The sequence below is a fragment of the Phocoena phocoena genome, chromosome 8, assembly GCF_963924675.1.
Source record: "Phocoena phocoena chromosome 8, mPhoPho1.1, whole genome shotgun sequence".
In the NCBI taxonomy this organism is placed as follows: Eukaryota; Metazoa; Chordata; class Mammalia; order Artiodactyla; family Phocoenidae; genus Phocoena; species Phocoena phocoena.
The window spans coordinates 86,620,873-86,645,481 of record NC_089226.1 but is presented as its reverse complement, the minus strand read 5'-3'; the positions used below and the strand labels follow the sequence as shown (position 1 = coordinate 86,645,481).

At 40.0% G+C, this 24,609-nt stretch overlaps 1 protein-coding gene across 6 annotated transcripts in view; it reads right to left on the bottom strand.

Moving 5' to 3' along the window:
• The window catches only part of CD44 (CD44 molecule (IN blood group)), an 86,838-nt gene that overhangs the window by 19,047 nt on the left and 43,182 nt on the right, over positions 1 to 24,609 (bottom strand). For 3 of the 6 annotated variants that reach the window (XM_065882831.1, XM_065882830.1, XM_065882832.1), the window contains exons 4-5: positions 22,166 to 22,234; positions 19,468 to 19,701 (exon numbers count right to left, since the gene is read on the bottom strand). In XM_065882831.1, the coding sequence (XP_065738903.1) occupies positions 19,468 to 19,701; positions 22,166 to 22,234 (303 nt within the window). Of the gene's footprint in view, positions 1 to 438; positions 541 to 3,497; positions 3,630 to 5,106; positions 5,236 to 7,990; positions 8,108 to 8,803; positions 8,918 to 11,083; positions 11,210 to 12,469; positions 12,599 to 19,467; positions 19,702 to 22,165; positions 22,235 to 24,609 lie in introns of all 6 variants that reach the window. The other 3 variants (XM_065882827.1, XM_065882828.1, XM_065882829.1) reach the window with 3 other exon arrangements.

Genomic DNA, 24,609 nt, shown 5'->3' with positions numbered 1-24,609 from the left:
ACTGAAAAAAGGCTACCCCTCTTCTGCCTTGATTGAAAGATGGGAATCTAAAGGAGCTGGTCAGTTAAAGCATAGAGACACCACTGTCCTAGCTGTGGTCTTAAATTTCACTGACATAACTACTCAGAAAAGGGAAATCAAGTGGAATGGAGTCCCACATCCTTTTTTTTTATGTTTCAACATAAAGTCATTGAATCTGGAAAGCACCACAAATGAAGGTATAATCAGATTTAAAGAACCGTCGAGAAAATATAGAAAATGAAGACAGCTTTTATGTTCTGAGCTGAGCTGAGCCATGCAGCACTGAATGTGCTGTCCCATCACCAAGCCCTGAATGTGCTGTCCCATCACCAAGCCCAAGCCCTGCATCGGGGCCGAGGAGAGCAAGAGCTGAAGCAGGAACATAGATCAACAGAGACCGAGTGTCATTATCCTTACGAGTTGTCACTGAAAGAGGTCCTGTCCTGTCCAAGTCTTCCACCAAACCTGTGTTTGGACCTGCAGAAGGCTGAAGCGTTGTACTATGGCTGGTGTCCACATCTGAAGGAATTAAATCAGCGTTATTGCTTGATTTCCTGACTACTATCTGAGGGTTGTTTATGGTCTAGAGACAAATTATTCTTATATTCAAACCTGTATAAGAGGAAAGAAAGCACATACTGATTCACGTCTCCAGAACTGAAACGGATTATCATCTCTCCAAAAGAGCATCCCAAGAAGTAACTGGTTTTCATTTAAAGGCTGAGTCGTATGAAAGCTACAATTTTTGTTCTTTTTTTTGCTGAATCTGGAAGAATGCTAGATGAGCACATGATGGGTCTCCCAAGCCTTGCAGGCAGATGGAAATACAACCCACGTGTGACTTGTCCCATTCTACACAAGTGATCTGACACATGCAGAAAAGACAAAGTGCACTGGTTCAGGCACCATTTTGTCATATCCCCTTGACGTGGCACAAAAGCTTTGGTTACAGCCCTTTCCCTCATTTGCTCCTCTTTCGCTTCACAAAGTGAACGTACAACTAAAACATAAAATCATCATCCCATACTATCTAGTTGGCGGCTACAGGAACATTTTAGGGCAAGGAATAAGCAGCAATGGATGTCAGTGAATCATTCTTCCTATAAACGCAAGTAGGAAATGTCTTTGGAATGTAACATGTACAATGTTGAGTGGTACAGAAATTTCACTGAAATATTTATAGAAGCTGTTTCTAATAACTATCACAAATCGATTTTGCTGAAATAAGTCCTGAGTGAAATAGAGGTCACACAAACCATAAACACCATCACTATTGCTGGCTCTTGGATTCAAAGACCACCCACACTGCTGCCTCTGGGGAGATTTAATGTGCTCCAGATGACTCCGGAGGGAAACAGTGGAATATTAGGCGCCCACGTCTACATTGCAGCCTTTACATATAAAAAGAAAAGAGTATCAAGATCTTTGTAGGACAAAACGTGGCTGACTCTATTATTTAATAATAATAATAGTAGTAGTAGTAGTAATAGTAATAGTAATTATTCAAAAAAGAGGAAAGGCTAACTAATCCAAATCAAAACCCCAAATGGATATTCTCCCAGAAGAAGTCCTGCCTGTTGATGGTCTCTAGACACTCTTGTTCATCTTTCCTTTAAGAGGTATCACACCATTCCATGGTTGAAGCCAATTGTAACATTCTTAACATCATCAGTTTGACGGAAACTCATTCTGTTCATCAGTATGGAGACGTAATATTGATTCTGAAGCTCTATTACTGGCTTGGTTTTCCACAATGGTTATCATCAGAGCCTCAGCCACCATGTGCATAAAATGTGTAATGGGCCTGCAAGTGGCACTTCAGCCACACAACATAATGGCCCCAACCTCACCATTCACAGTCATCTTCCTTTGTGACATACGGATCCATTCACTCTGCCAAATTCATTCCTTGGCTTTCCTTCCTTTAAGCCTGTCCTTACATGTGCTTCCTTCCTAGAAAAACTTTCTCCAACTCCCTTTCTCTGACTAACCAGGGTTTTTTCCATTTTTCAAAGACCAGATCCAATCTACATTTCTCTGATGTCCTCCAAGGGGTCCTCTGAATTTATTTTGTGTTTATTGCTAGCAATATTCATTTGACATCTATTACTTATTTTATTGTACTGTTAGATCTATTTTGAAGGTAACTGTTTTCTTTTCCTGGCTAACTTTTAAGTTCCTTAAGAGCATGGACCATGAATTAAGTGTACATCGTTTGTCTCCATAAAGCATTGCACATAAAGTATTAATACAATTCTATTAGCAGATATTTAAGACGATTGTACTTTAAGGGATATATGATCACTAATATTTGGGTACAACATAGTTAGGGTGTTCTGGAGAAATGAAACCATAGAAACTGTTGGATTGATTTTGGAGATAACTTTGTTTAACTCAGTACCAAGAGACATTATCATTGCATACTGAGAACTCATTTCAGTAGTTTTGCGTCACGTATACCCTTGGGAGTCTGGACCCAAATAATACATTTAATGCTACGACTGAAAATTCATATCCCCATATTGGTTCTTTTGGTTGATCTCCCTTTTTGGAATGTTACATTTCTGTGATCAAGACATCTTGTTAAATTAAAAATAAATAAATAAAACTTGCATAATTCTATTCATGGATATAGTAAGGATTCTTCCCAAAGATAAAACATGGATTCTTCCACTTCATAAACACTGAGAAAAGTGGGGCACCACCTGCTACCAATTCTTTCAGATTCTCTCAGGAATGTTGTCATCTGGTTCTGATAAAGGAAAAATCCCTTTTAAATATAAAAATTTGTTAAATAAAATAACAATCTTCCATTCTTCCATAACTCCAGCTAGTATTTTCTTACTCTCTCTTGTTTAATTCTGTTTTTGAATTGCTTATAGGTAAATAAGAATGCTAATTAAGAAAACAAGGATTCCATCTTGTGTAAAAGTTGTCCATTCATTAAATTCATGAACATTTATTGATGACAAGAGTGGTCTAAATCCTAAGTCACTGGGTATAGTATTTATTTCTAAGTGTGCAAGAGTAATTAATACCGTTTTCTGAGCCTTTTAGTTACTTGTTTGGAATGAGTACTCATCAGTGTTTGATCTCTAAGATTTCTCTACCAAAGACAAGTTTTATCTTTGGGTCTATAATGGAGACAGTCACTGAATCCATCACTTCACTCTTTTTAAAACCCTGCACTTAGAAGTAAATGGAAAAGAAATCTTGAAACTACTCCTATTCAGAGGAAAAGACTTCCCCTCCCATCATCTTAGGACTAATCCTTCTTTAACCTTCCCGCCAAATTCTCCACTCTCACCTAGGATTTCAGATTCAGAGGCATATCACTCTTACCAAGAAAACTAATTTTTGAAGAAACTTAAAAGTTCCTTAGGAAAGCAGACTGGTCTAAAGCCAAGGGGATATTTCTAGGAGAAGAGCCATTTGGGGGCTTTCAAAAACATAATATATAAAAAAGCTGAGATTACCCATCCTTCTTTCTGTTTGATGACCTCGTCCCATTGGATGTGAGACTGGGTCGAAGAAATAAGTCCAGGAACGGTCCTCTTGGCTCTGCACTGTCACTCTTTGATTTTGATGGCTGTCACGGGCTGAGGCTGCTGTGACAATGCAGTTCAAGCGATTGTCAAAGTGTTAGTTGACATTTGGCCAGGGATACACTGATTTTTTTAAAGACTTTATTTTCTATACAAGACAATGAAACCGTCTTCCGGATATAGAGCGCCAGGAAGTTGCAGAGTGTTTTAGCAGGTATAGGTTCATTCATGCTCATTTTCCCTAGCAATCAGCATGTGAACTAGAGGTCGCAAAAGCATTAACGACTTCTCCAGTGGGTAGATGAGAAGTTATAGACATCAAGTGAAGATGGAGGAGAAATAGTTCTTTACCCACACCATGTTGCCACCATCCCGTAAGGGAGGAAGTGTAGAAGTCCAAACACATGATGTCATTCCTAGACAACCACGTCCCAGTGAAATGCACATTAGGCCAGTAGTGATTTAGAGAAGGAATCACGTAACAGCTTCCCTTGAGATAAACATGAAAGTAAATGCCATTCATCTCAAAAGCATGAGTGGAATCTACTAGAAGCATCACCTCCTAACAATGAGATTTATGGCACAGTGGCATATAAGAATGCAGCATGTGCTTTGGCTTCACTCTGAGCCACTGAAGACGTATAGGTAGAAAAGATGACAATAGTAGCCCCTTAGCAACAACTACACCACATATCCAGTCACTGAATCCACTGCTCTGCCAGCTATGCATTCAGAAGCTGCCACATACCAGAAGAACATCGTGCGTTACATTCTATATTGCAAATAAAAACATAGGGATATTTCTCACTGATATTAAGTAACGATATGGAATTCACATTGTTTTGCAAGAATGCATCTTGCATGCATTTCAATATTTCTGTCACACAGACAAAAGAATCATGCACAGGACCTGACAGAGCCAAGTTATCTGGCATCACTTAGAAATGTTGACAAGATTGGGTCTAATCTCCCCAGTCCCACAATTCAAATATAGAGAAGAGGTGTTTTTCATAAATCTAAGAAGGAAACATTGTACATTCAAGGAGAAATCTCCAAATAAACATGACAAAGGGCCAAATGACACCAGACAGGTGTTTTTCTCAAAATGTCTGGCTCCATTTCTTTGACTACTGAGGTTCTGACCAAAAGCTTTCTAACAAGCCCAGGATTTCACAGAACTGTGTTGTAAAGCCTGGACCCATATCATAGAGCAGATTCCTTTACAAAAGCAAAGGGAGTATTTTATAAGATCAGAGTCCCTGCATCCTCTTACCAGGGGATGCCCAAAATTAGATCTGAAAGTGACGTACGTAAGGGCACATTCTCTGTGTCTCCTTATGTGCCTGTATCCATTTCTGTTCTGGTGATTTGTTACGCGCACTTAAGGGTTGGCTCTGTGTTGACTGAATGGTAAGTGATTAAGGAACTGTAACACCTTGTGACATTTCCTTCAAATTCTTCTTGTTCACTGTCTTCAATGCCCAGTACTTAACCCCAGAGGAAGTTTTCACCCAAGTCTGCCTGTGAAACCATCCATTACCAGTTGTCCCTGCTGTTGAATGAGAGTCTTCTTTTGGCATTTGGGGATATTCCCCAGGCCATCCATTCTCAAACCACTGCTCTTTCTGGGTAGCTGTTTCTTCCGTTGTACTAGTAGGGGGTGCCCGGGCTGTGAGAAGAATGTCAATTGTGAGCCGTTATTGTTCAATTAATTTCCTTACCAACACATATCTTTCTACCTTAAGAGCATATACATGTGGGAGAGAAGGCAGAAAAGGAAAGCAGGAAGGAGAGACACCACGGATACTCTTGAAAGGGATATTAGAAATCAAATGGCCGGATACTTTAGCTTTTCAGATGGGAAAACTGGGGCTCAAAGAAGCTTTGATTTGCTCAAAATCATATAGCCAGGTTGGTACAAAGTTAGGACCAGACCACGGTCTATGAATTCCAGTATTATTCTTATTTTACTAGAGTCTATGGCCTCATACGTCTTGTCTGAGAGAACTGTTCGTTGAAAAAACTTAACCTGTCTTCAGTGATTTTGGAGGGAGGAGTATATTATATAACAGTCCATGACAAGATCAGCCTAGTAGGAAGCCTTCTCAAAAGGTGGTCACATGACTCATAATTGCACACACTGGAAATACACCAGAAGTGCATTTGCCCAGCATGAAAGATGCTGGGAATGTGAGACGCTACCCCACTGACATGTTACAAAGTTATGTCTATGGAGCATCTAAAATTGCCAAAATGACTTTTTAAGAAAATTAATTCAGTGGAGAAAAACTTTTCTAGCCAGTGTTTGGCATTATATAAAGAGTAGGAGTGTGTGACAGGCTTAAAATTTCAAACGCTCAGTGTTGTAATTGTCCAGTTTTAAAAAGGGCATAATGAATGAAATGAAATTGTAATGGGGTGCCTTTGGTAAAGATCAGAAAGCCACTGACATTTTCATCTGTAGCGACTAATACTAAAGTTTTAGTTCATCAAGTAAATGAGAGTGTTATAATACTGTATATCAACTATATCTCAATTAAAAAAAGAAAAAAAAATGAGAGTGTATAAACTTGCCAAACTGAAGTATATTTTGCAACTTGTAAAACTGGTTTATTTCATTATTTTAGAAATTAATATGCATGATTTGATAATTGCGAAGACATTTAAAAAATAAAACTTACTGTCCTTGTTTCACCCTTGCATGGGCCAAAACATCCCTGGGGTTAACTGGTTATCCAGAGGGAGGGAAAAAAAACCCCAAAATCTTAAGTTTTACCTCCCCCTGACTAAATCACTACCTCCTGACAAATAATAAAGTTAGAGAAAACACTGGGTGTAATTACAAAAAAAGAAAAATTAACCCAAAACATAGACTGCATACTTAAAGTTTAAAAAGAAATGTGCGCACACACACACACACACACACACACACACACACACTATTCTATACTACTTCTACCTGTCTCTTTATAAAACACAATGATCCTTTAAATATCCAGTAACTCCTTGTTGTCTTCAATATATGGGTTAGCAGAGTAATGGATTTCCATTGCAAATGACTCTCTTCTGGAAGTTGTAAATGTTCTTTTGATAACGCCCAGAATCACTTATGTTTTGCAAGTCCTGATAAAAGAACTGCTGCAGCAGCTGCTGCTTTCCCTCTGTTAGGTTCTGTTATGCCCTGTTTTGCAACTACCCTCCAGTAATCATGCCCCCCCCCCACCTTTAGACAATAGGATCATTAATTCCAAGCCTCTTAGTTTTCCACTTTTTAAGTACTAACCGTCTTAAATAATTTCTAAAATACACTGCTAGGACCCGAAGGGACTGGTACAGAATCCCATTCTGAAGAGACTTCTGTTTCTTATGTCCTTCCTCTATCAGAAGACTCTTTTGTGAACTCAGCCTATAATCCACATGCGTATATCGAATCTGTTGGGGTCAATAATGAGATATAGGCCTGATGGGTGTATTCAGTACAATGCCCAGGAGGTAGTAACCTATTCAGTCCTAGCTGATGTCTGAAACTTTTCTTTTGTTGTCTGAAGACCTCCTCAAACCATGGATTCCCAAACTTCTTTGGCTTCTAAGTGATTGTTTCTTACATTTTTGCTTTAGGAGTATTCAAGGCTATGAGAATCATGGTTGAACCATAATTTCTAAAATGCTACAAGCTGTTACCCTAAATTAAAGCTTCTTTTATTCCAAACATCATAGGCATCTCTCTGAGAGATAGATAAAAAAAGAAGAGTATACACTTCTTACTTCTTTTTTTGTCCTATCCTCATAGGCCAGTAGTGAGACCTGAAATTGTTTTAGGAAACCTGAGATGTTTGCACATAAGTAAAAATAACAGCGTCAAAGCCTTCCCCAAGTTACCCTGGGCTTAAAAACAAAAAAAGAACTGTCAAGGAATTCATATATAGACCATCTGAGCGATTGACTTTCTTCCACAGAGTACAAGGGATACCTTTCTACAATGCAGCGAGGAACAGAATGTGAAAAAGAAAGTGAATTCATCAAAGATCTTTAAAGAAAACAAGAATTCCAAAGATCCTTGCACTTGTCATGCTTTCTTTCCAGATCCCACTACTAAGCATCAAAAGAACACACTCTTCTTCATACATTTCCATAAAAATACACAAATTACCCAAATGGAACCTCTGGGAAACTTTAACACAAAAACTGTATGTCAGATCTTTTTAAACATTTTGGCCTTTTGGGCCACCTGACAAGTTAGTATTTTATTCCAATTTCTATGAAACTGTGTGCAGATCTGGCAGCTTTTCATGCTCTGGGGAGAAAAGAAATTACTGTGTGGAAATAGAAGATGTAGCCAATGTCTGCAAAAAAGTCTTCCCCATTCTCTGGAGTGACTTCACTAACTCAACTAAACCAGAACTGATGACTGCCATCCTTCTTACTTGTGCTTGTAGGATGCTGGGTCTCCTCTTCATCATGATATCCACGGTGACTGAGAGAAGAGTGTGTTTCCTGGGTCCATTTTTCTCCATAAGCACTGGTGCTACTTCTGTCCACATCTGTCGTGATGATGGTTATATACACTGTGACTTTTTATCAACCAACTTTTGATTGTTCTGTTTTTTCATTAAAGTACATGTCATCTAATGGTCAATGCCTAAATAGTACCTCTGAGTATCTCCTCTTAATACTTTGGAGTGAATCCACTAATATCTCCCAAGAGAAAACCAACGGGCATGGACATTTCTTAATGATTACCTGTTATTGTACTACAACCACTTTATCAAGAGCAGCACCACAAACCATTTTAATGTATTCATTTTTATTTTTTTATTTTTTTGTGGTACGCGGGCCTCTCACTGTTTTGGCCTCTCCCGTTGCGGAGCACAGGCTCCGGACGCGCAGGCTCAGCGGCCATGGCTCACGGGCCCAGCCGCTCCACGGCATGTGGGATCTTCCCGGACCGGAGCAAAAACCCGTGTCCCCTGCATCGGTAGGCGGACTCTCAACCACTGCGCCACCGGGGAAGCCCCGTATTCATTTTTATAATGAAGCAACATAAAATGTCTTGTGCCCAGATGATATAATTGACAAATGACTCCTAAGCTGAACTGAGTATCCTCATGAAAGTTCACTAAGAATCTGTGATGAGATATTAACTGGATTTCCCACTGTGTCCCGATGATTGACCTCTGCAGCATCAAAGACTTGGAGGGAAAAAAAAAGTCTTTAATTAAGTATGTGTAACCCATTACCAGTCATCCTTGTGGTTGTCTGAAGTGATACTTCTGGATTCGAATGGCCTGGGCTCGGTTGCGTCCAATCCTGGTTCTGTTGTGGGTGGTTAAAAACCCGTGGTGTGGTTGAAACTGTGATAATGATGATTGAAGTAATTAGGAGAATGTTATTTCTTGAGCCTTCACCACTTGTTCTGCATACGTCTCCCTTCTTTAGTCTATAGAGTAAGTCATCTATACCAGGCTGTATAGATGGTTGAGTGGAAATGAAGGGAAAGCAGAGAATGCCTTCAGCTTGCTTCAGCCATACTGTTAAGCATGTCAGTGTCCTTTGCATTCTGTCAGAGAACACGTAGGGGTCAGAGCATGAGATCTTCTGGAGGAAGCAGCCAAAGAAGCTGCAGCAGGAGGAAGAACAGCTTTGAAAACACCAGCCCTACACCAAGGAGAACCAAAGACGTCAGCGCTTTGCCTGTCCATGCAGTCTCTAAGGACCCTCTGCAATGGAAAGCCCAAGGAATCTGTAACACTGCCAAGTGTGCTACATGTAGATCCTCAGGCTGAAGAGCAGACACCTGAAAAATTATACCATGATGACCAGTTTACATTATTAGTTTTGGTGGGGAAAGAAACACCCTGCGCAGCCAGAGCTTTCCTATAGATGATTCTAACAAAGAATATCTACCTAGAACAGCCATGTGATTTAGCTGTACATTTCTGAATATTTATATTTATCAAACACCTACAGTATTCTCATCAAACACAAAGCATTTCATGAGCAAGCCATTCATAGCCAATGAAAGACAACCAAGATGCACACATTCAGTAGAAAACACCATAGGTAACCAACCACCATCATAGCAGCTCCCCAAAGATAAAAAGGGGCATACATCCACCAGTGCCCTGATACTGTCACCCAAAATGATAGGGCTGGAAGAGGAGATGCACCTGACAGAAGAACCAGGACAAAATCAGAATCAATGTCTTTTGTGAAAGGTTATTTGCAAATACATCCTAATTCTTTCAAACTTTACTTTGATACCCAAATAATACAAAACTCTTTTCAGAACTATAATACTATCAGTTCTATTTCACAAGTTAATAAAATCAGGTTTAGAATCATTAACTACATTCTCAGTAAGCACGAAAAACTGGCAGTTATCATGCCCTTATAGAAGAGAGAGGGCATCATGCTGAATTACGTGCACAGGTGCCAAGAAGAAAAGTGAGCTGAAATCGGAAAATATGCCACAGAGATGAAATAATATCAAGGGAAGTTTTCCCCTGGAGCTTGATGATACGATTCATTTTCAGGTTGATCTGTTTGGCTTGCCACTCAAGAGGGTTTAGTTTCTCAAGTGTCAAGACCACATCTTTCCTGATGCCCGACTTAGAAGCTGTGGCCACATCCTGAACCCAGCAGACAGTATAATAGTAAAGCTCCAGTGTCTTGGGGTACTTGGTTTTCTTTTTGAAGTAACTAAAGAGAGTTTCTTTGTTAGGTCTCTGAGCTCTGCAGGGGTGTCCAACTAAGGAATACACTACTTGAAAGCTTAGATATAAAGCATATAGTTCATCTCGAGTATTTGTTGTATCGATGTCATATACTCAGATGCCTCAGGCCTAAGCTATGCTTTTGGACCCCTCCCTCCTGGGGTGCTGTCCTTTTGGGGATGAAACCCTCAGGTTCCAATTGGATGGACAGGACTTCTGTGACCTGAGGGAGCTCATGTAGCACCTCAAAGGCACATCTTCTCTAAAAAAAAAGGCAGAGCTGTGATAGAGTCAGGTTCAGGATCCCATCTCGGTTCAGCAATATCGCAGATCATGACAGGTATGTATAGGAAACTCAGTCATTTGGCAGAATATTAGACCAACCTTTGAATTTTTTTAAAGGACCTTTCAGCTCAATTTCCATCTCTGTTCTCAAAAAGGTTTATAATTGTCACGAATTTGGATACTATTATGCAATGGTTTCACTATTTGTTTTTAATAATTGGCACTGTTTTGTTATATAGCTCAGCTTTAACACGTAAATAAACAAAACAGGAAGTACCTGAGGCATTAGAAATTTTATAAAAGATATTTTTTCCATTTCTCCTCCAAATATATTTTGGCTTCCATTAAAAAAAATCAGTTTTTTCCTTCATAATCTCATCAAGGTATAATTAACCTGTGATCATAGACTCATGCTCAATTTTCATATTAACTATTTCCTAAGATCGATACTCTTGGGCATCACTCAGATTAATCGATAAGCCTGGCATAGATGGTTCTACAGGAATTGATTATTCTTACTGGTGCTGGAGATAAAATCTTCATCATCATCAGTGTCTGATCCAGAATAACTGGGGTGTCTGTCGCTTTCATCTTCATTTTCTTCAGTTGCCTCCCAGCCTGCTGAGATGATATTTGAATCCGTACCTGTTGTGGTGACTTGCATTAGTGGCTGAGCTGGATGCCAAGCAACCCATTCGACAAAGGAAGAAAATCAGGCACAGAATGTATAAAAGGATTCCCGAGATCATAAGAAGAGAGTGAGAGATTTGACTTCTATACCCCAAATTCTTATATTCTGGTCTCTGAAGCTAATGTATAGATCCAAAAACAGCTGGCTATGATCTTTACAACTGAACACTCTTTTTAAGGAAGTTAAAAGAATAAATATGGACATAATCCCACCAAACAAGTAAAAGAAAAAGAAGGCCAATAAACACAGCCCCATGCTTTCAGATGCATTTATTATTAACCATATGCCATGAAAGCTAGGGTGTCAAGAATAGAACGAAAAGGTTTCACACGAGCCTATTTGTTTTATCAAGCCACCTTCAGTAAAACCTTGGAATCTAAACACGTCAGTCATTTCTAAAAATCCCTTAGTTGTATTCACTATTTGCTATTCACCCAGCTATGAGGTTTGATCTTCTCTAGCATTCGATTATCGATTACTGTAGGTCTGAACGCAAATGAAAGCTATACTGCAGTTCCCATCAATACTTTAGCATGTAGCCAAAACAAACAAACAAACAAACAAAATTAGTCAATTAACAGAGAAATTTTGCGGGGCATTTATTAGTCAACCAAAAGGGTTGACTAGAATGGACTGTAGCCAATATTTGGGGAAATTCTCACTTTTTCCCTTTAGGATGCAACCCTAGGAAAGGAGATGGAAAGCCTCCACCTCTTCGCAGTGGTTACTGTAGATGTCTCTTTACTAGAAAGGGGTTTCCGATATTTTGAATGAGATTCATGCTATCTTTCAGAATGACCATTTATCTTTGCATCCTATGAGTATCTATCCCAAAAACAGTTCCATTGATGGAGATTTTTGTTAGCTCTCCCTATGCTATTTTATTTTCTCATGAAAAGTCAAGAACTTTTTTTATCACTTCAGTCATTTTAGAACATCTTTCAGAGTCAAAGTTTTGTTCTGTCATTGAGAAAGACCTAGCCCCCTTCTCCAGCTCCCATATTAGCCTCCTCCTGGGCTACATTAATTCTATAGAATAGAAAGAAGAAATCTGCTTATTAGTACTAAGAAGTCAAACATATAGATCTCAGGGTCATGAAAAACATTTGTGAAACCAGCATGAACTTTAGACTTTGACAATATCCCCGAGGTTAATGAAAATTACTGAAGACTGCCAAGAAAACATAAGAAATGAGATAATAATAACTCGTTACCAGCCATTATTGTTGTGGTGTGAAGATGAATCTTGGTTGCTGACGGCTGAAACCACCAAGAAAACCAATCCTGAGCTTCTTGCCTCTTGGTTGCTGTTTTGGAAGTTGTACCACTAGTGCTCATCAAAGCTGTTGTAACCATAATTGAATTGATTGTTGAAAGGTTAATTATCAGTGCCTAAGAAATAGCATTGTATGTGCTTTCATTCTTTTACCACTCAAGAGTCATCTATACATGATACAGATGGCGGAAAGAAAGAGAAAAAGCACAGAAGTTCCATTTCTTTCCAAGGCCCAAACCAGGGTTCATAGAATGTCAGAGATGGAAGGATCTTAAACAGCATCTGGTTCGTGCTCCTCAACTTGAAGATGAAAAAGCTGTGCTGGACAGACCTTGACTTGTCTGAAGTTAGGGTGATTAAACAAGAGAGAAGTCTTGAGGAGAGCATGAGAGCTGTCTTTGAATTTTGAAAGGCTATAACATAAACAAGGGATTAAAGTTTTGTTTGTGTTCCTAAAAGGTCAAACTAGGACCTGTGGTGAGAATTTCAGGGAGATCAATATTCTTCCAGATGTTAGATTTTAAAAGGTAATAATCTGAACTCTCCAACAATGACAGTATTATACAGAAAGTATTATAACCCCCACCATCAGAAAGAGCACTTAGCAGGAAAATTGTGTCAAAGATTAAACGATTGGAAATGTTGATGGAACGAGACTGTTTAAGATCCTCTCCACATCCGAGAGTCTTTGATGCTAAAGGATGATAAGTCCTCGCGCATCATCTTCTACACATTCTATCTTGGTCAACCAATATCATCCTCCAAGAATTTAGGGTATGACACTTCTGCCAGCAGTCCCACACACATAGCCCCAGAAACCCCTGATACGTGGAAGAAGGACACATGAGGTGGAAGCCTGAAAGAGATGCCATTCCACTTCAGTTGGCATCCAAATTCCCTAGCAGCCTTGCCCATGGTCGCTTTTATGTCAACACTAGATTTTGCAAAGCAGAACAGAACATTTTGAGACCCAGTTTTTGAAAATAGGATAATCAATCAGGAAAGACAAACGAAGATGAAGTGACCCAATGATCTCACTAACAAGACCAGAAGCAAGAGTCTTGACTTGAAAACTTCCAAAGACTGCCATTTCTGCAACCATGATGTGCATCAGAAGAAGAGTAGAGAATAGTAGACAAAAAACTGAAAAAAGTTCGAGCAGAGAGGCTGAAACCATCGTTAAATCGCCAAGTACAAAAGTAAAGTGAATTAGATTTCTTTTTTCCAGTTATCAAGAAAGCCCAGAAGTGTCACAAGATGAAGTACTGACAAGACCTTTTCCTTCACAGTGTTTGTACTATGAAGATGAACATAGTCAACATTTTAAAAATACCATTTTTTAAATTCTGCAGTCAGTCTCTCTCTCTCTCTCTCTCTCTCTCTCTCTCTCTCTCTCTCTCTTTCTCTCCAGCATTATCTTAATCAGTATGATATGCAATCATAACATAACATCAGTACTATTTTCCTCACAGGAGTATTTGTGAAAATAAAAAATACAGTTTATTCAATGTATTATAAGCTAAGCAAATGTAAAGGACCATTTTTATAACTCTTTTCCTGCATAAAAAATGCTTAATTATTTTGAAATATGGCCATATCCTCCATCAACGAAAGTTAGTAAGTGAAGGTATGCTTGTAATATCCCATTGTTACAGACTTTGAATCTTTTTTCCGCAAAAGCTCTCAAACTCTCAAAAACACTTTATAGTGATTTAGAATTAACAGTCATACATCCAGGGAGCTTTTTAGAGGCCTAGATTTTGATATAAAGCAACAGGTCACTTCCCACACTTTATAGTTGAGGTATCAGATGTCCAAACAATTGTTCAGGGCCTATACTTTCCATCTGTAAATCAGTATTTTCCTCCATTATTATTACTGGCTGTGATAATTAGATCAGTGGAAAGTAGGAGTATGCATTTTCTAATAGACTTCTTTCAAGAGGACATGTTCTGAATTAATCTCTTAATTGAAGCTCTGAAGGAAAAATAATTCTGATTCTACGTGCATGTTGCCAAAGGAAAACAAGTAGGACATTGGGCAGAATCCAGTCATGTCCCCAGATCTGTGGGCCTCTCTGTTAAATGAAATGGTACCAAGATCCTGTCCTAAGGATGGTGACAGAACATCAGTAGGAAACTTCAGCATGATAATGGTGTCCCTTCCGTTAACATTGAAAGGCTTGGCATTTAGGACAACAGATAAGCAAAAGACGTTAACAGTTTACCTGCCACTGCTGCTGTTGTCGTCTGATCCTGAGTCTTAGGCTGTGAATTACCAAATGGGGGCCATATCCAATTATTTTGCTCCTGAGCTGCTGCATGGCTGTTTGAGGGCACCGTTGAAGTAACTGGATCAATTATGAAAATATCATTTTGTGAGGTCTTTCTAGAAAACCTTTACTCTCAGTCCTGTCTATATAAAATGTATGCATGTACTATAGAGTGAAGATTAGAGAAGAGTGAGGCCTGATTTTATCTTTCCAGTCTCCTAAAGTCTCTTAGAATCTTAGGACAACATCAGAAATGCAAATTCTGTATGGATAACCACAGAGTGCTACCCATTCTTCAAACGGAGACCCCTGAATACAGGCTCAGAACAAACCCAAGTAGCAACTGAATAACCCGTGATGGAAAAGAGATTTTATAGCTACCTGATTGGGTGACCCAGCCATGAACCGGATCATTCATTTATTTTCGGAATATCTTTAGAGGTGCTTGCTTGTATCTTTTGGATCTGTCTATCATTTTACCCAGGAAGCTTGTGATGACAACTGGCATTTCAAAGTTCCACCCACACTCATTAATCTCAAGTCAAGCTTTATACTTGAGCAGGAACTTTGCAAAGGGTGTGTATTCAAAGTGTTGAAATCAGATAAAGCTTTGTCAAGTATCCATCTAACACTTTCTGTCACTTTTAATTCTAATTCAGAATGTGTTTCCAGAAAAGAAACACAACTGCCCAAGTTAGAGAAATTCTGGACTCTATGCAAATTAGAGAAAGGATAATCGGTGCTATTTTGCAATTTGAAATCTCCCACTTGACTCTCAAGCTAGACTTGAGTCGAGAGTGTTTCCCTGTAGAAGAATGGCAAAGATCATCAGGATAAACATCTAAACCAGGTGAGATTTTTAAAAACCATTTTGAGTCATATGCGCCCTTGAAAATCTGATATAAGTTATTGCTTCTCTCCTCGAAAAACAGATCCTACACATACGTATTCTCAAAGTTTTGCATATTTTTGGTGGCTCTTAAATAGCTTATGGCCTATCATTGAACCTACTGAATGTCCATGAACTCCAGGTTAAAAGCTTTGACTCTATACACACTCAATGTCAACTACCTACACAACATGCTCTATGCTTCAAAGGACACATTTACACCGAATAGACTAGAGAGATTGGGACCAATTTCACCACTGATGCCCCCAGATAAACCTGGGCATCCACTTGGAAAATCTGCAGATTTTCCACTTTCCCCCACTTTCTTACCTCAGTAACTTTATTAAAGATGCAGAACTCTGGACACCCTCACCCTATAGTACATCAGATAGAGACCAACAGGAAGCAAACATACAAAAGCAAGACAGAAATAGGCATTATTTCTGTCTTCCTAAAAAGAGGTGTATGAGATTTGGGGAAAATGAAAAAAGCTACTGCCAAGACAGCAGAGTTTTCAATTTTCCCCACCCAAGTAAATCATGCCAGACCAAAAGATAATAATAATGATAAAAATTTTAAATATATATATTTATATATATAAACACACACACATATATATTTTTCTTTTACACCCAGAAGACAAGGAACTAGAGAGTTCCAAGGCAGGAGTCTGCTTCCTGAATTAGTTTAAGTTTTTGGATTCCAAAGAATTCCTGATCACCAATAGAAAAAAGGCTTATGACATGCCTCCAGGAAAGCACTTCCAAAAACAACATTTATAATAGAAAGCCTGCTGGAAGTCAAAACCTAGCCAGATGGTCGTTCTCACTGGCTCTCCCTATTGCCACCCACTAAGGACCCTTAAGGATGGAATCAGCCACACAAGCCAAGATTCTCTTCTCTGTGCTCAGCCAGCCCTCCTCTTGACTTCTGCCCTCCTGTACGCATTAGAGGGGATTTGCAATCACTCCCTCCTGGTAAGTCCCAACTCTGAGTCCAACACTCATGAGGTTTTGGGATTCTCCTCACTGGGCTTAGAAACTATGGTCTATTCATGAACCAGCGCTAACTTGTTTGAGTACACCATACGCTACGTTCAAGTTTCTACCTGATTCTTTTCTTTGACACCTTTCTTCCCATGAGCTGATTTATTTGGCACTGCCGTAATGGGTTCTATAGCACTTCCATGACTCTCAGGTTGGCTCTGGACTCACTCTGCTGAGCATACAAGTCTCTCTCTTCCTAAACTACTGAAACTTAACTAAGTGCTCTGGAAAGAGGAAAACACAATTCTTTTCTCAACCCAAATCCTGAACTATTTGTATTTAAGTAAACATACTTTTAACTAAATCATTTCCTTGATTTCTGAACAGTCTATAGGCTCCATGAAGGTAGGTCCAACTCTGAGGGCCTAGTAGCTAGAGCAATGTCTTGCACAGAGAAGACCTCAAATACCAGTTGAATGAATGACTAGGTTACTAATCCTTACTTCTCCTCAATATTATTTTCTAATGGTGTTTACCAATAGGTCCCAGGCATTAGAATAGCTTGGTATGTAGTAGGTCTTCAAAATATGTTTGCTGACTAAGGCAGGAGAGGCGCGGTCCTTTAAAAGATGTGCTATGAATGTTTATAAAGTGTCCTCATTGCATTTTTTAAAGGACATGTGAAATACTATTTCTCTATAGGCTGTCAGCAGCTTGAATGTTAATTTCATCTGGTTCCCACAAGATATCTTTTGTCACTATTTTCTTCTTTGGTGGGAAATGGTACTTTAGGATAGACCCGATCTGCTTCCTGCTGAGACCACTAGTTGTTGCGTTTGCCAACATCTGACAAAATTGCATGTCCTGATGATAAACCCCTTCAATGTGGCTACTTTACGAAGGCAGGGAACTCAAGAAGCAGCAAGTAACTAGCAGCCCACCTGCCTGGTTTGCAGAAGCTTCTCTCAAGAAGGGTTGTCCATGGAATTACAGACAATACAGTGACACAATCTTTGGAGAGCTAATAATCTCGGAAATCATGGGAAGTTTGAAAATATGTGCTTTTTGAAATGTTTCAAAGAATCTGAGGATCACAACCCAACCCTATTTGTATCACCCTTCTCAGCAAGATGCTAACAGAAATTTAAGACACTGTTGAGAAAGTAACCTTACATTAAAACCTAAGTGTCCATCGACAGATGAATGGATAAAGAAGATGTGGCACCTATATACAATGGAATATTAGCCAGCCATAAAAAGGAATGAAATTGAGTTAGTTGTAGAGAGGTGGATGGACCTAGAGACTGTCATACAGAGTGAAGTAAGTCAGAAAGAGAAAGACAAATACCGTATGCTAACACATATATATGGAATCTAAAAAAAAAAAAAAAATGGTTCTGAAGAACCTAGGGGCAGGACAGGAATAAAGATGCAGACGTAGAGAATGGACTTGAGGACACGGGGAGGGGGAAGGGTAAGCTGAGACGAAGTGAGAGAGTGGCATGGACATATATACAGTACCAAACGTAAAACAGATAGCTAGTGGGAAGCAGCCGCATAGCACAGGGAGATCGGCTCGGTGCTTTGTGACCACCTAGAGGGGTGGGATAGGGAGGGTGGGAGGGAGACACAAGAGGGAGGGGATATGGGGATATATGTATATGTATAGCTGATTCACTTTGTTGTAAAGCAGAAACTAACACACCATTGTGAAGCAATTATACTCCAATAAAGATGTTAAAAAAAAAAAAAATCCTAGTGCTCTGGTGATTTCCCTGGCTTCTGGGTGATGAGGAATAGAAAAGGGCCCTGTCTGGAGCATTTGCAAACCAGTAAATTTCTGCCACACTCTTTGAAGACCCGAGTTCCACCCCTCGAGAGCCGGAGCCAGGAAAAGAGAAAATCCACACCATAGTAGGAAAGCTGCTGAAGAAGCAGCTGCCCTATTTGAGCGTGAATAATCCTCCACAGGAGGGACGCAGCCCATCTGGGAAACAAACAAACCATAGGGGAAAAGCAAAGAAGGAAGCAGAGAAGGAGACAAGGGGAAAATGTAAACACCTTCCAATGAAAGTGAAGCCCCGGGGCCAAAAACCCAAAGAAATCTAACGCAGTGTTTACATATTTGCACTCTAGCTGTCCCCAAGTAATGATACCCACATAACCAAGCAAGAATTAAGAACCTTCCCCTACCAGCTGGGATAGCGAACTTTTAAGCAGATTACTTTGATCAGATAACTCCTTTCAGGTATGCTTCCTTAGACCAAAAACAAAGGGATTGCTTAGCAAATCATGGGTGGTGGATATGACTAATTATTACTCAATTAATAATATGAATATAAATCAGGTTAAAACCTAAAAATATAAAATTAAACTGAGAAAAGTAGCAGATGAAATGGCATGCATATGCTATGATCACAACTTTATGAAAACAACCTTATCCACAGATGGATAAGAACAAGAAGGAAACATGCAAAAATGAAAAGAGCTTCTGCATCAGGCTTGAATTGTCACCATATCTCTGGGACAAGAGAACAAGGGAAGTTCTTCTGAAAAACTTCCAATATGGTACTTCTTGTAGACGAAAAAAAAGAAAGGTAGGCAGTAGCAGTCAATGCATACGGTGCACTGGTGCAACTGACAACCACAGCAGCCCGCCTCCCCAGATGATGTCACCACCTTCTAGAGACGGAGGCAATCAACAGGTGAGTGGGGATCGCTCAGGAAGAGCAGAGACGTTTTTTGCAAACGAATCGCTATCGGAAAGCACAGTGATTCATTCTCCTTACTGGTAGCTGGGGTAGTCTCTGGGTTGCTGGGGACCCAGGGACTATCTTGGTCCGGGGTCGGGTACACAGTTGGAAGATGGGTGTGGAAGATGTTGTAGCCCCCTGAAGTGCTTCTCTCACTGGAGGATCCACTGCTCATGTCCTCCTCGGGAGTGGTGCTGGGGTTGATGTCATCCGGGTTAGTTCTGTATTCCCCTTTCTTGGTGTACCGGGTGCCATCACGGTTAACAATAGCTGGGAGACAGAGAAGGCACTTTCAGAGCTGGACAGCTGACGTTTTCCGACTGCAGGAAAACTGTGGCTTATCTTAGAAGACTTCAAAGCTATTTTTCTTTTTTATGAAGCAAACCAACACCTAACTACCTCTCTAGTTGGGGGGATAGAGTGACCGATGCACTAAGAAAGTGAACTCTCCCTGCCCACCCACACACCCTGGAAATGCGGTGGGGGGAAAAGGGTGTGTTTGGGAGTCCCCAGGTTGGAATCCCAGCTTCGTGTGGCTCTAGACAAGGTAGGTAACCCTCTGAGCTTCAGTTTCATCATTTGTAAAATAGGGATGATACTAGCTTCTGCTATGAGCACTATATGATATGTTGTATGGAAAGTGCTTGGCGTAGTGTTCAAGACAGAGTTGGTGCTCAATAAGTGATAATTCTCCTGCCTGGTCCCCACCCTCCCTTCTCAAGTGCATGTGATATTTGTTGCTATTAATTCCACCTATTTCGAGAAAGGATTTGAAATAGGAGACAAAGAAGTGATCGGTCTCAGCAGGGAGTATACAAGCATAACTCATTTATTTGTGCTTCAATTTATAGCTTCACAGATACTGTGTTTTACACCTTGAAGGCTTGTGGAAACTCTGCGTTGTTAGATAATGGTTAGCATTTTTTAGCAATAAAATATTTTTAATTAAGGCATGTTTTTTTAAAACATAATGCTATTACACACTTGGACTACAGTATAGTATAAATGTAATTTCTCTATGTGCTGGGAAACCAAAACAATTTATTGCAATATTCACTTTATTGAGGTGGTCTGAAACCTAACCCGCAATACCTCTGAGGTATGCCTATAAATTTAAAAATCCACAAAGAATTAAATTTTCTTTCTAAGCGGCAAATGTCAGTTTAAATGAACTTCCAGTCCTGGCTAAGAAATCAGCATGCTTAAATATCGACAGAGCCTCTGCCATCTTCTGTGAAATTCAACCTAAAATGAAGAAGCACAGATGTATACAAAGGTCAAAGTCTTTGGTTTAAACAAGAAGATGACTAGAATGACAGGAGGAGAAAGAGCAAGGAGGACTTCTTTCATCGTTCTCCTCTAAACGTGTTTGTTGCCTTCAAGCGTGGGTCACTCACTTCACAAGTGTGCATTTAGCGGAAATGATTTTCTGCTGTATGGCACTGGTAGGACTAAAGAGTCTGTCTGTCTGCCTATCTAGATTGCCCAAGTAGAACTATTAAAAAAACATAAATTTGAAAACATTCCAAAGTCTCAATCACCCTAATTATCTCTGCAGATAAAGCTCTGACGAGAAAATATGACTAAACTTGAACAGGTCTAGACTTTGAGAGAGATCTGTGGGGACCAAGGAAATGGGGCATTTATTGAGCATCTACTATGGGCCAGGCGTGCATCAGACACATTATCTTTCTTAATTTTCATGACAAATTTCATATGTTGTTTCATTACTCGGATGAGAAAACTGAGGCTCAGATCACCCGGGTGGTAAAGAACTAGGATTTCAAACCAGGCCTGATGTAGACAGCACACCTCACAGTGCGGGCCTCCCCTTCCTTTTCCAAGGTATAGGCCAGGGGCAATCTCTTTCCTAACTGTGGGGGGCTGGAACTGTGTGGTCCAGGGCGATTCTGGTCCCCCTGCCACCATCATCACTGTCCCCATGCACACGGAGGGGTCTGGCTCTTAGGAGGCAGAGATCCATCCTCCTCATCACTGTGATTCTTCTCAAAAAATGAGGCTCAGAGTCGATCAGGTCAAGGTTAACAGGTTGACCTATTTGAAAATTCTGGCTGAAATATTCCGTTTTCCACAGTGCCAGCTGCCTACTTCTGAGGATAATCAAGATGGTTTTAGGTCGACATGTTGTAAATCATGCTGAAACGCGTATCAGGAAGTTTGTATCCTTTGTTATCATTTTTCAATACTCCAGTTAAATCAAACAGAAAATTTGGGGGGCCAGAATGTCCCTACCCCTGACACTTATCAATCCCTGTCTCTGAGAGAGAGAACACAGCTCAGACCCAGAGGCTTCAGCAGCTAGAATTTAAGAACATCATTGAATTTTTCTTACATTTACATTTATTTTTAAGGTTACATTTTATTTATAGCCAGAGATGTTGGCTTTCCATTTGCAGTTTTTTAAAATGTATTTTAAGTAGAAAAGAACGGGTCAATTAAATGAAAAATATCAAGTAAAAGATAGTTCTGTGTCCACAGAGATGCCAAAAAAATGTGAAAGTAGTTTTCAGACGACTGATGTTTGAGGAACAATGTATTGGGGTAAACCAGAGAGCAGTCTTAAGTCATCGAAGGAAAAGGGGAAGGGATGGTAAATCACAGCCACTGTCCCTAACCTTAGGGAAATAAGTGCTATTTTATAAAACATAGAAAATGCACCTCATCCTTTCTCCAAGAATAGGACAACTCAATCAAGGTTAAAAGAGATACGTACTTATGGTAATTGGTCCTTCAAAGGCATTGGGCAGGTCTGTGACTGATGTGCAGTCTTCTTCAGGTGGAGCTATGAAGTAGAAAAGAAAAAAAAAGGCATGAGAACTTGAAAAAAATAGGAGCCTAACTGATGTCCATTTCTACTAGTTAGGACGGTATTTTATTATAACTTATCCCAAATCATTCTCTTTTTCTGAAACTTAAGTTTTCTAGGAACTTCTCTGACCTTGGTGACGAATTTCCCACTTTTATCTTGCTGCACACGTTTTTGGAAGCCTACTTGTTCCCCTCCCCATGCCAACAAATCCATTCATTAACAAATGTACATGTTCTACATCAAGCACTGTGGAAAGCTGGGGATACAACGGTAATACGATAGACATGGTCCTTCCCTAATGAGGTATACATTAGAAGTTATTTTTAATTTATTATTATAAACTTAATATGGGAGTAACTGTAAAACTGTTAAAATAAAGAAATGTATGAACTATAATGAGGAAATCACGTGTAATCCTAATAATTTACAGAAATGATGGAAAAACACAGCCGACAAATGCAATCAAATGCCTGTCAACGCGAACAGCATGAGAATCTGAAGATTAAAATAATCAACAAAGAATTTACTTAGTAGAAATATTTTTTAAAAAACTAATCTTTCATCTTTTAATTAATGTATAAATTAATTTATTTAACAAATCTCCTAAATGCCTACCGTATATAGACTGCTTCTCCCCATATAGTTTCTGAGGTTGTCCGCCTTTGGTCCGGGTGCCCAGAGTAGTATTTCCTGAGGCTTCTGTTTTGGCTTATCTCATCACAGGCGCCTCTGACTTCTTTTTCTTTTGTCCTCCATTTACCTTCTACTTCCCCCCCCTTCTTCAGGGATAAAATTTCTGACTGTATGTTGGGCCTGCCTGATCACCCACAAATGTTACAAGAGCAGCCCTTTGAGAAGCACAGTCTAAAGCTCTCTGAAAGCAGACCCTGAAAGTTCCACCCTGCCTGCCATCCCATGAGTCCTAAAGGAAGCCTGTAGAATGCTTTAACCAGTGGTTCCATTCCTGCCCAAATGCTCTATTCCATAACTGGACCTTGTGTTGAGCTCTAAAAACTCAGAGAGTTTTAAACTGGCTTTGCTGTTACAGGAAGATTGGATTCATTTGTGTATTACAGCTTTTATACTCTGTGTGTGTGTGTGTGTGTATGTGTCTGTGTGTATGTATGTGTGTGTGTGCGCTTTAATGTAAAATGGAAACTTATTTGTTAGGTTGGTTTTTTCCAGAGTTGCTTCTTGGCAAAGAGGAAAGAACAAAGAGATGGATGGATGGATGGGTGGATGGATGGATGCATGGATGCATGGATGGATGGGTGGATAAATGGGTGGATGGATGGATGGATGGGTGGGTGGATGGATGGATAAATGGGTGGATGGATGGATGGTTGGATGGGTAGATGGATGGATGGATGGATGGATGGTTGGGTGGGTGTATGGATGGATGGATGGGTGGGTGGGTGTATGCATGGATGGAAGGATGGGTGGGTGGGTGGGTGGGTGGGTGGATGGATGAATGGATGGATGGATGGATGGGTGGATGGATGGATGAATGGATGGATGGATGGATGGGTGGGTGGATGGATGGATAGATAGATGGACGGATGGATGGGTGGGTGGGTGGATGGATAGATAGATGGACGGATGGATGGGTGGATGGATGGATGGATGGACAGGTGGGTGGATGGGTGCATGCATGCATGGATGGATGGATGGACAAATGGTTGGATGGATGGATGGATGGATGGATGGGCAGGTGGATGGATGGATAAATGGATGGATGGATAGAGGGAGGCAGGCAGGCAGACTGCTATCACAAGGAAGTCTGTTATCACAAGTATTTTAAGTGTCCTGCCATAAATTGCTGGGTACCTATGACACTGGACAAAAACACAAGTTAAATGAAACAGGGTTTGATTGCTTCCCAGTTTCTAGGAGCATCTTTTCCCACAGATAAAGGGGATGCCCTTTACCTGCCTATTCTTTGGCCTCATAGTGAAACTAACTGGGAGCTTTATATATTCAACTGCAGAAGAGCAGGTTTTAGAAATAGCTGTTCTTGCAAGCGTTGATCAAAAGATTTCTCCGAAGAGAGACTCTTCAAAGAGAAAGTCACCTCCTTGGTAAGGCCATTCCTCACCATCCAATCTAAACCAGCCTCTCACCACTCTCCCACATCCATCACCATTGCATATTTGTTCTCATTTCTTCTTCAGGTTTACTGCTAGCTAAAATTATCTTTACTTGATGGCTGTTCATGTCACATCTCACATTCCCTACCCTCTGCCACCCACCCACCTCCACAGAAATATGGAAACTCCACAAGATGAGTAGTAACTTCATCTTTCTTGGCTAGAACAATTTATTTGTGATGGGGACAGAGAAGCACTCAA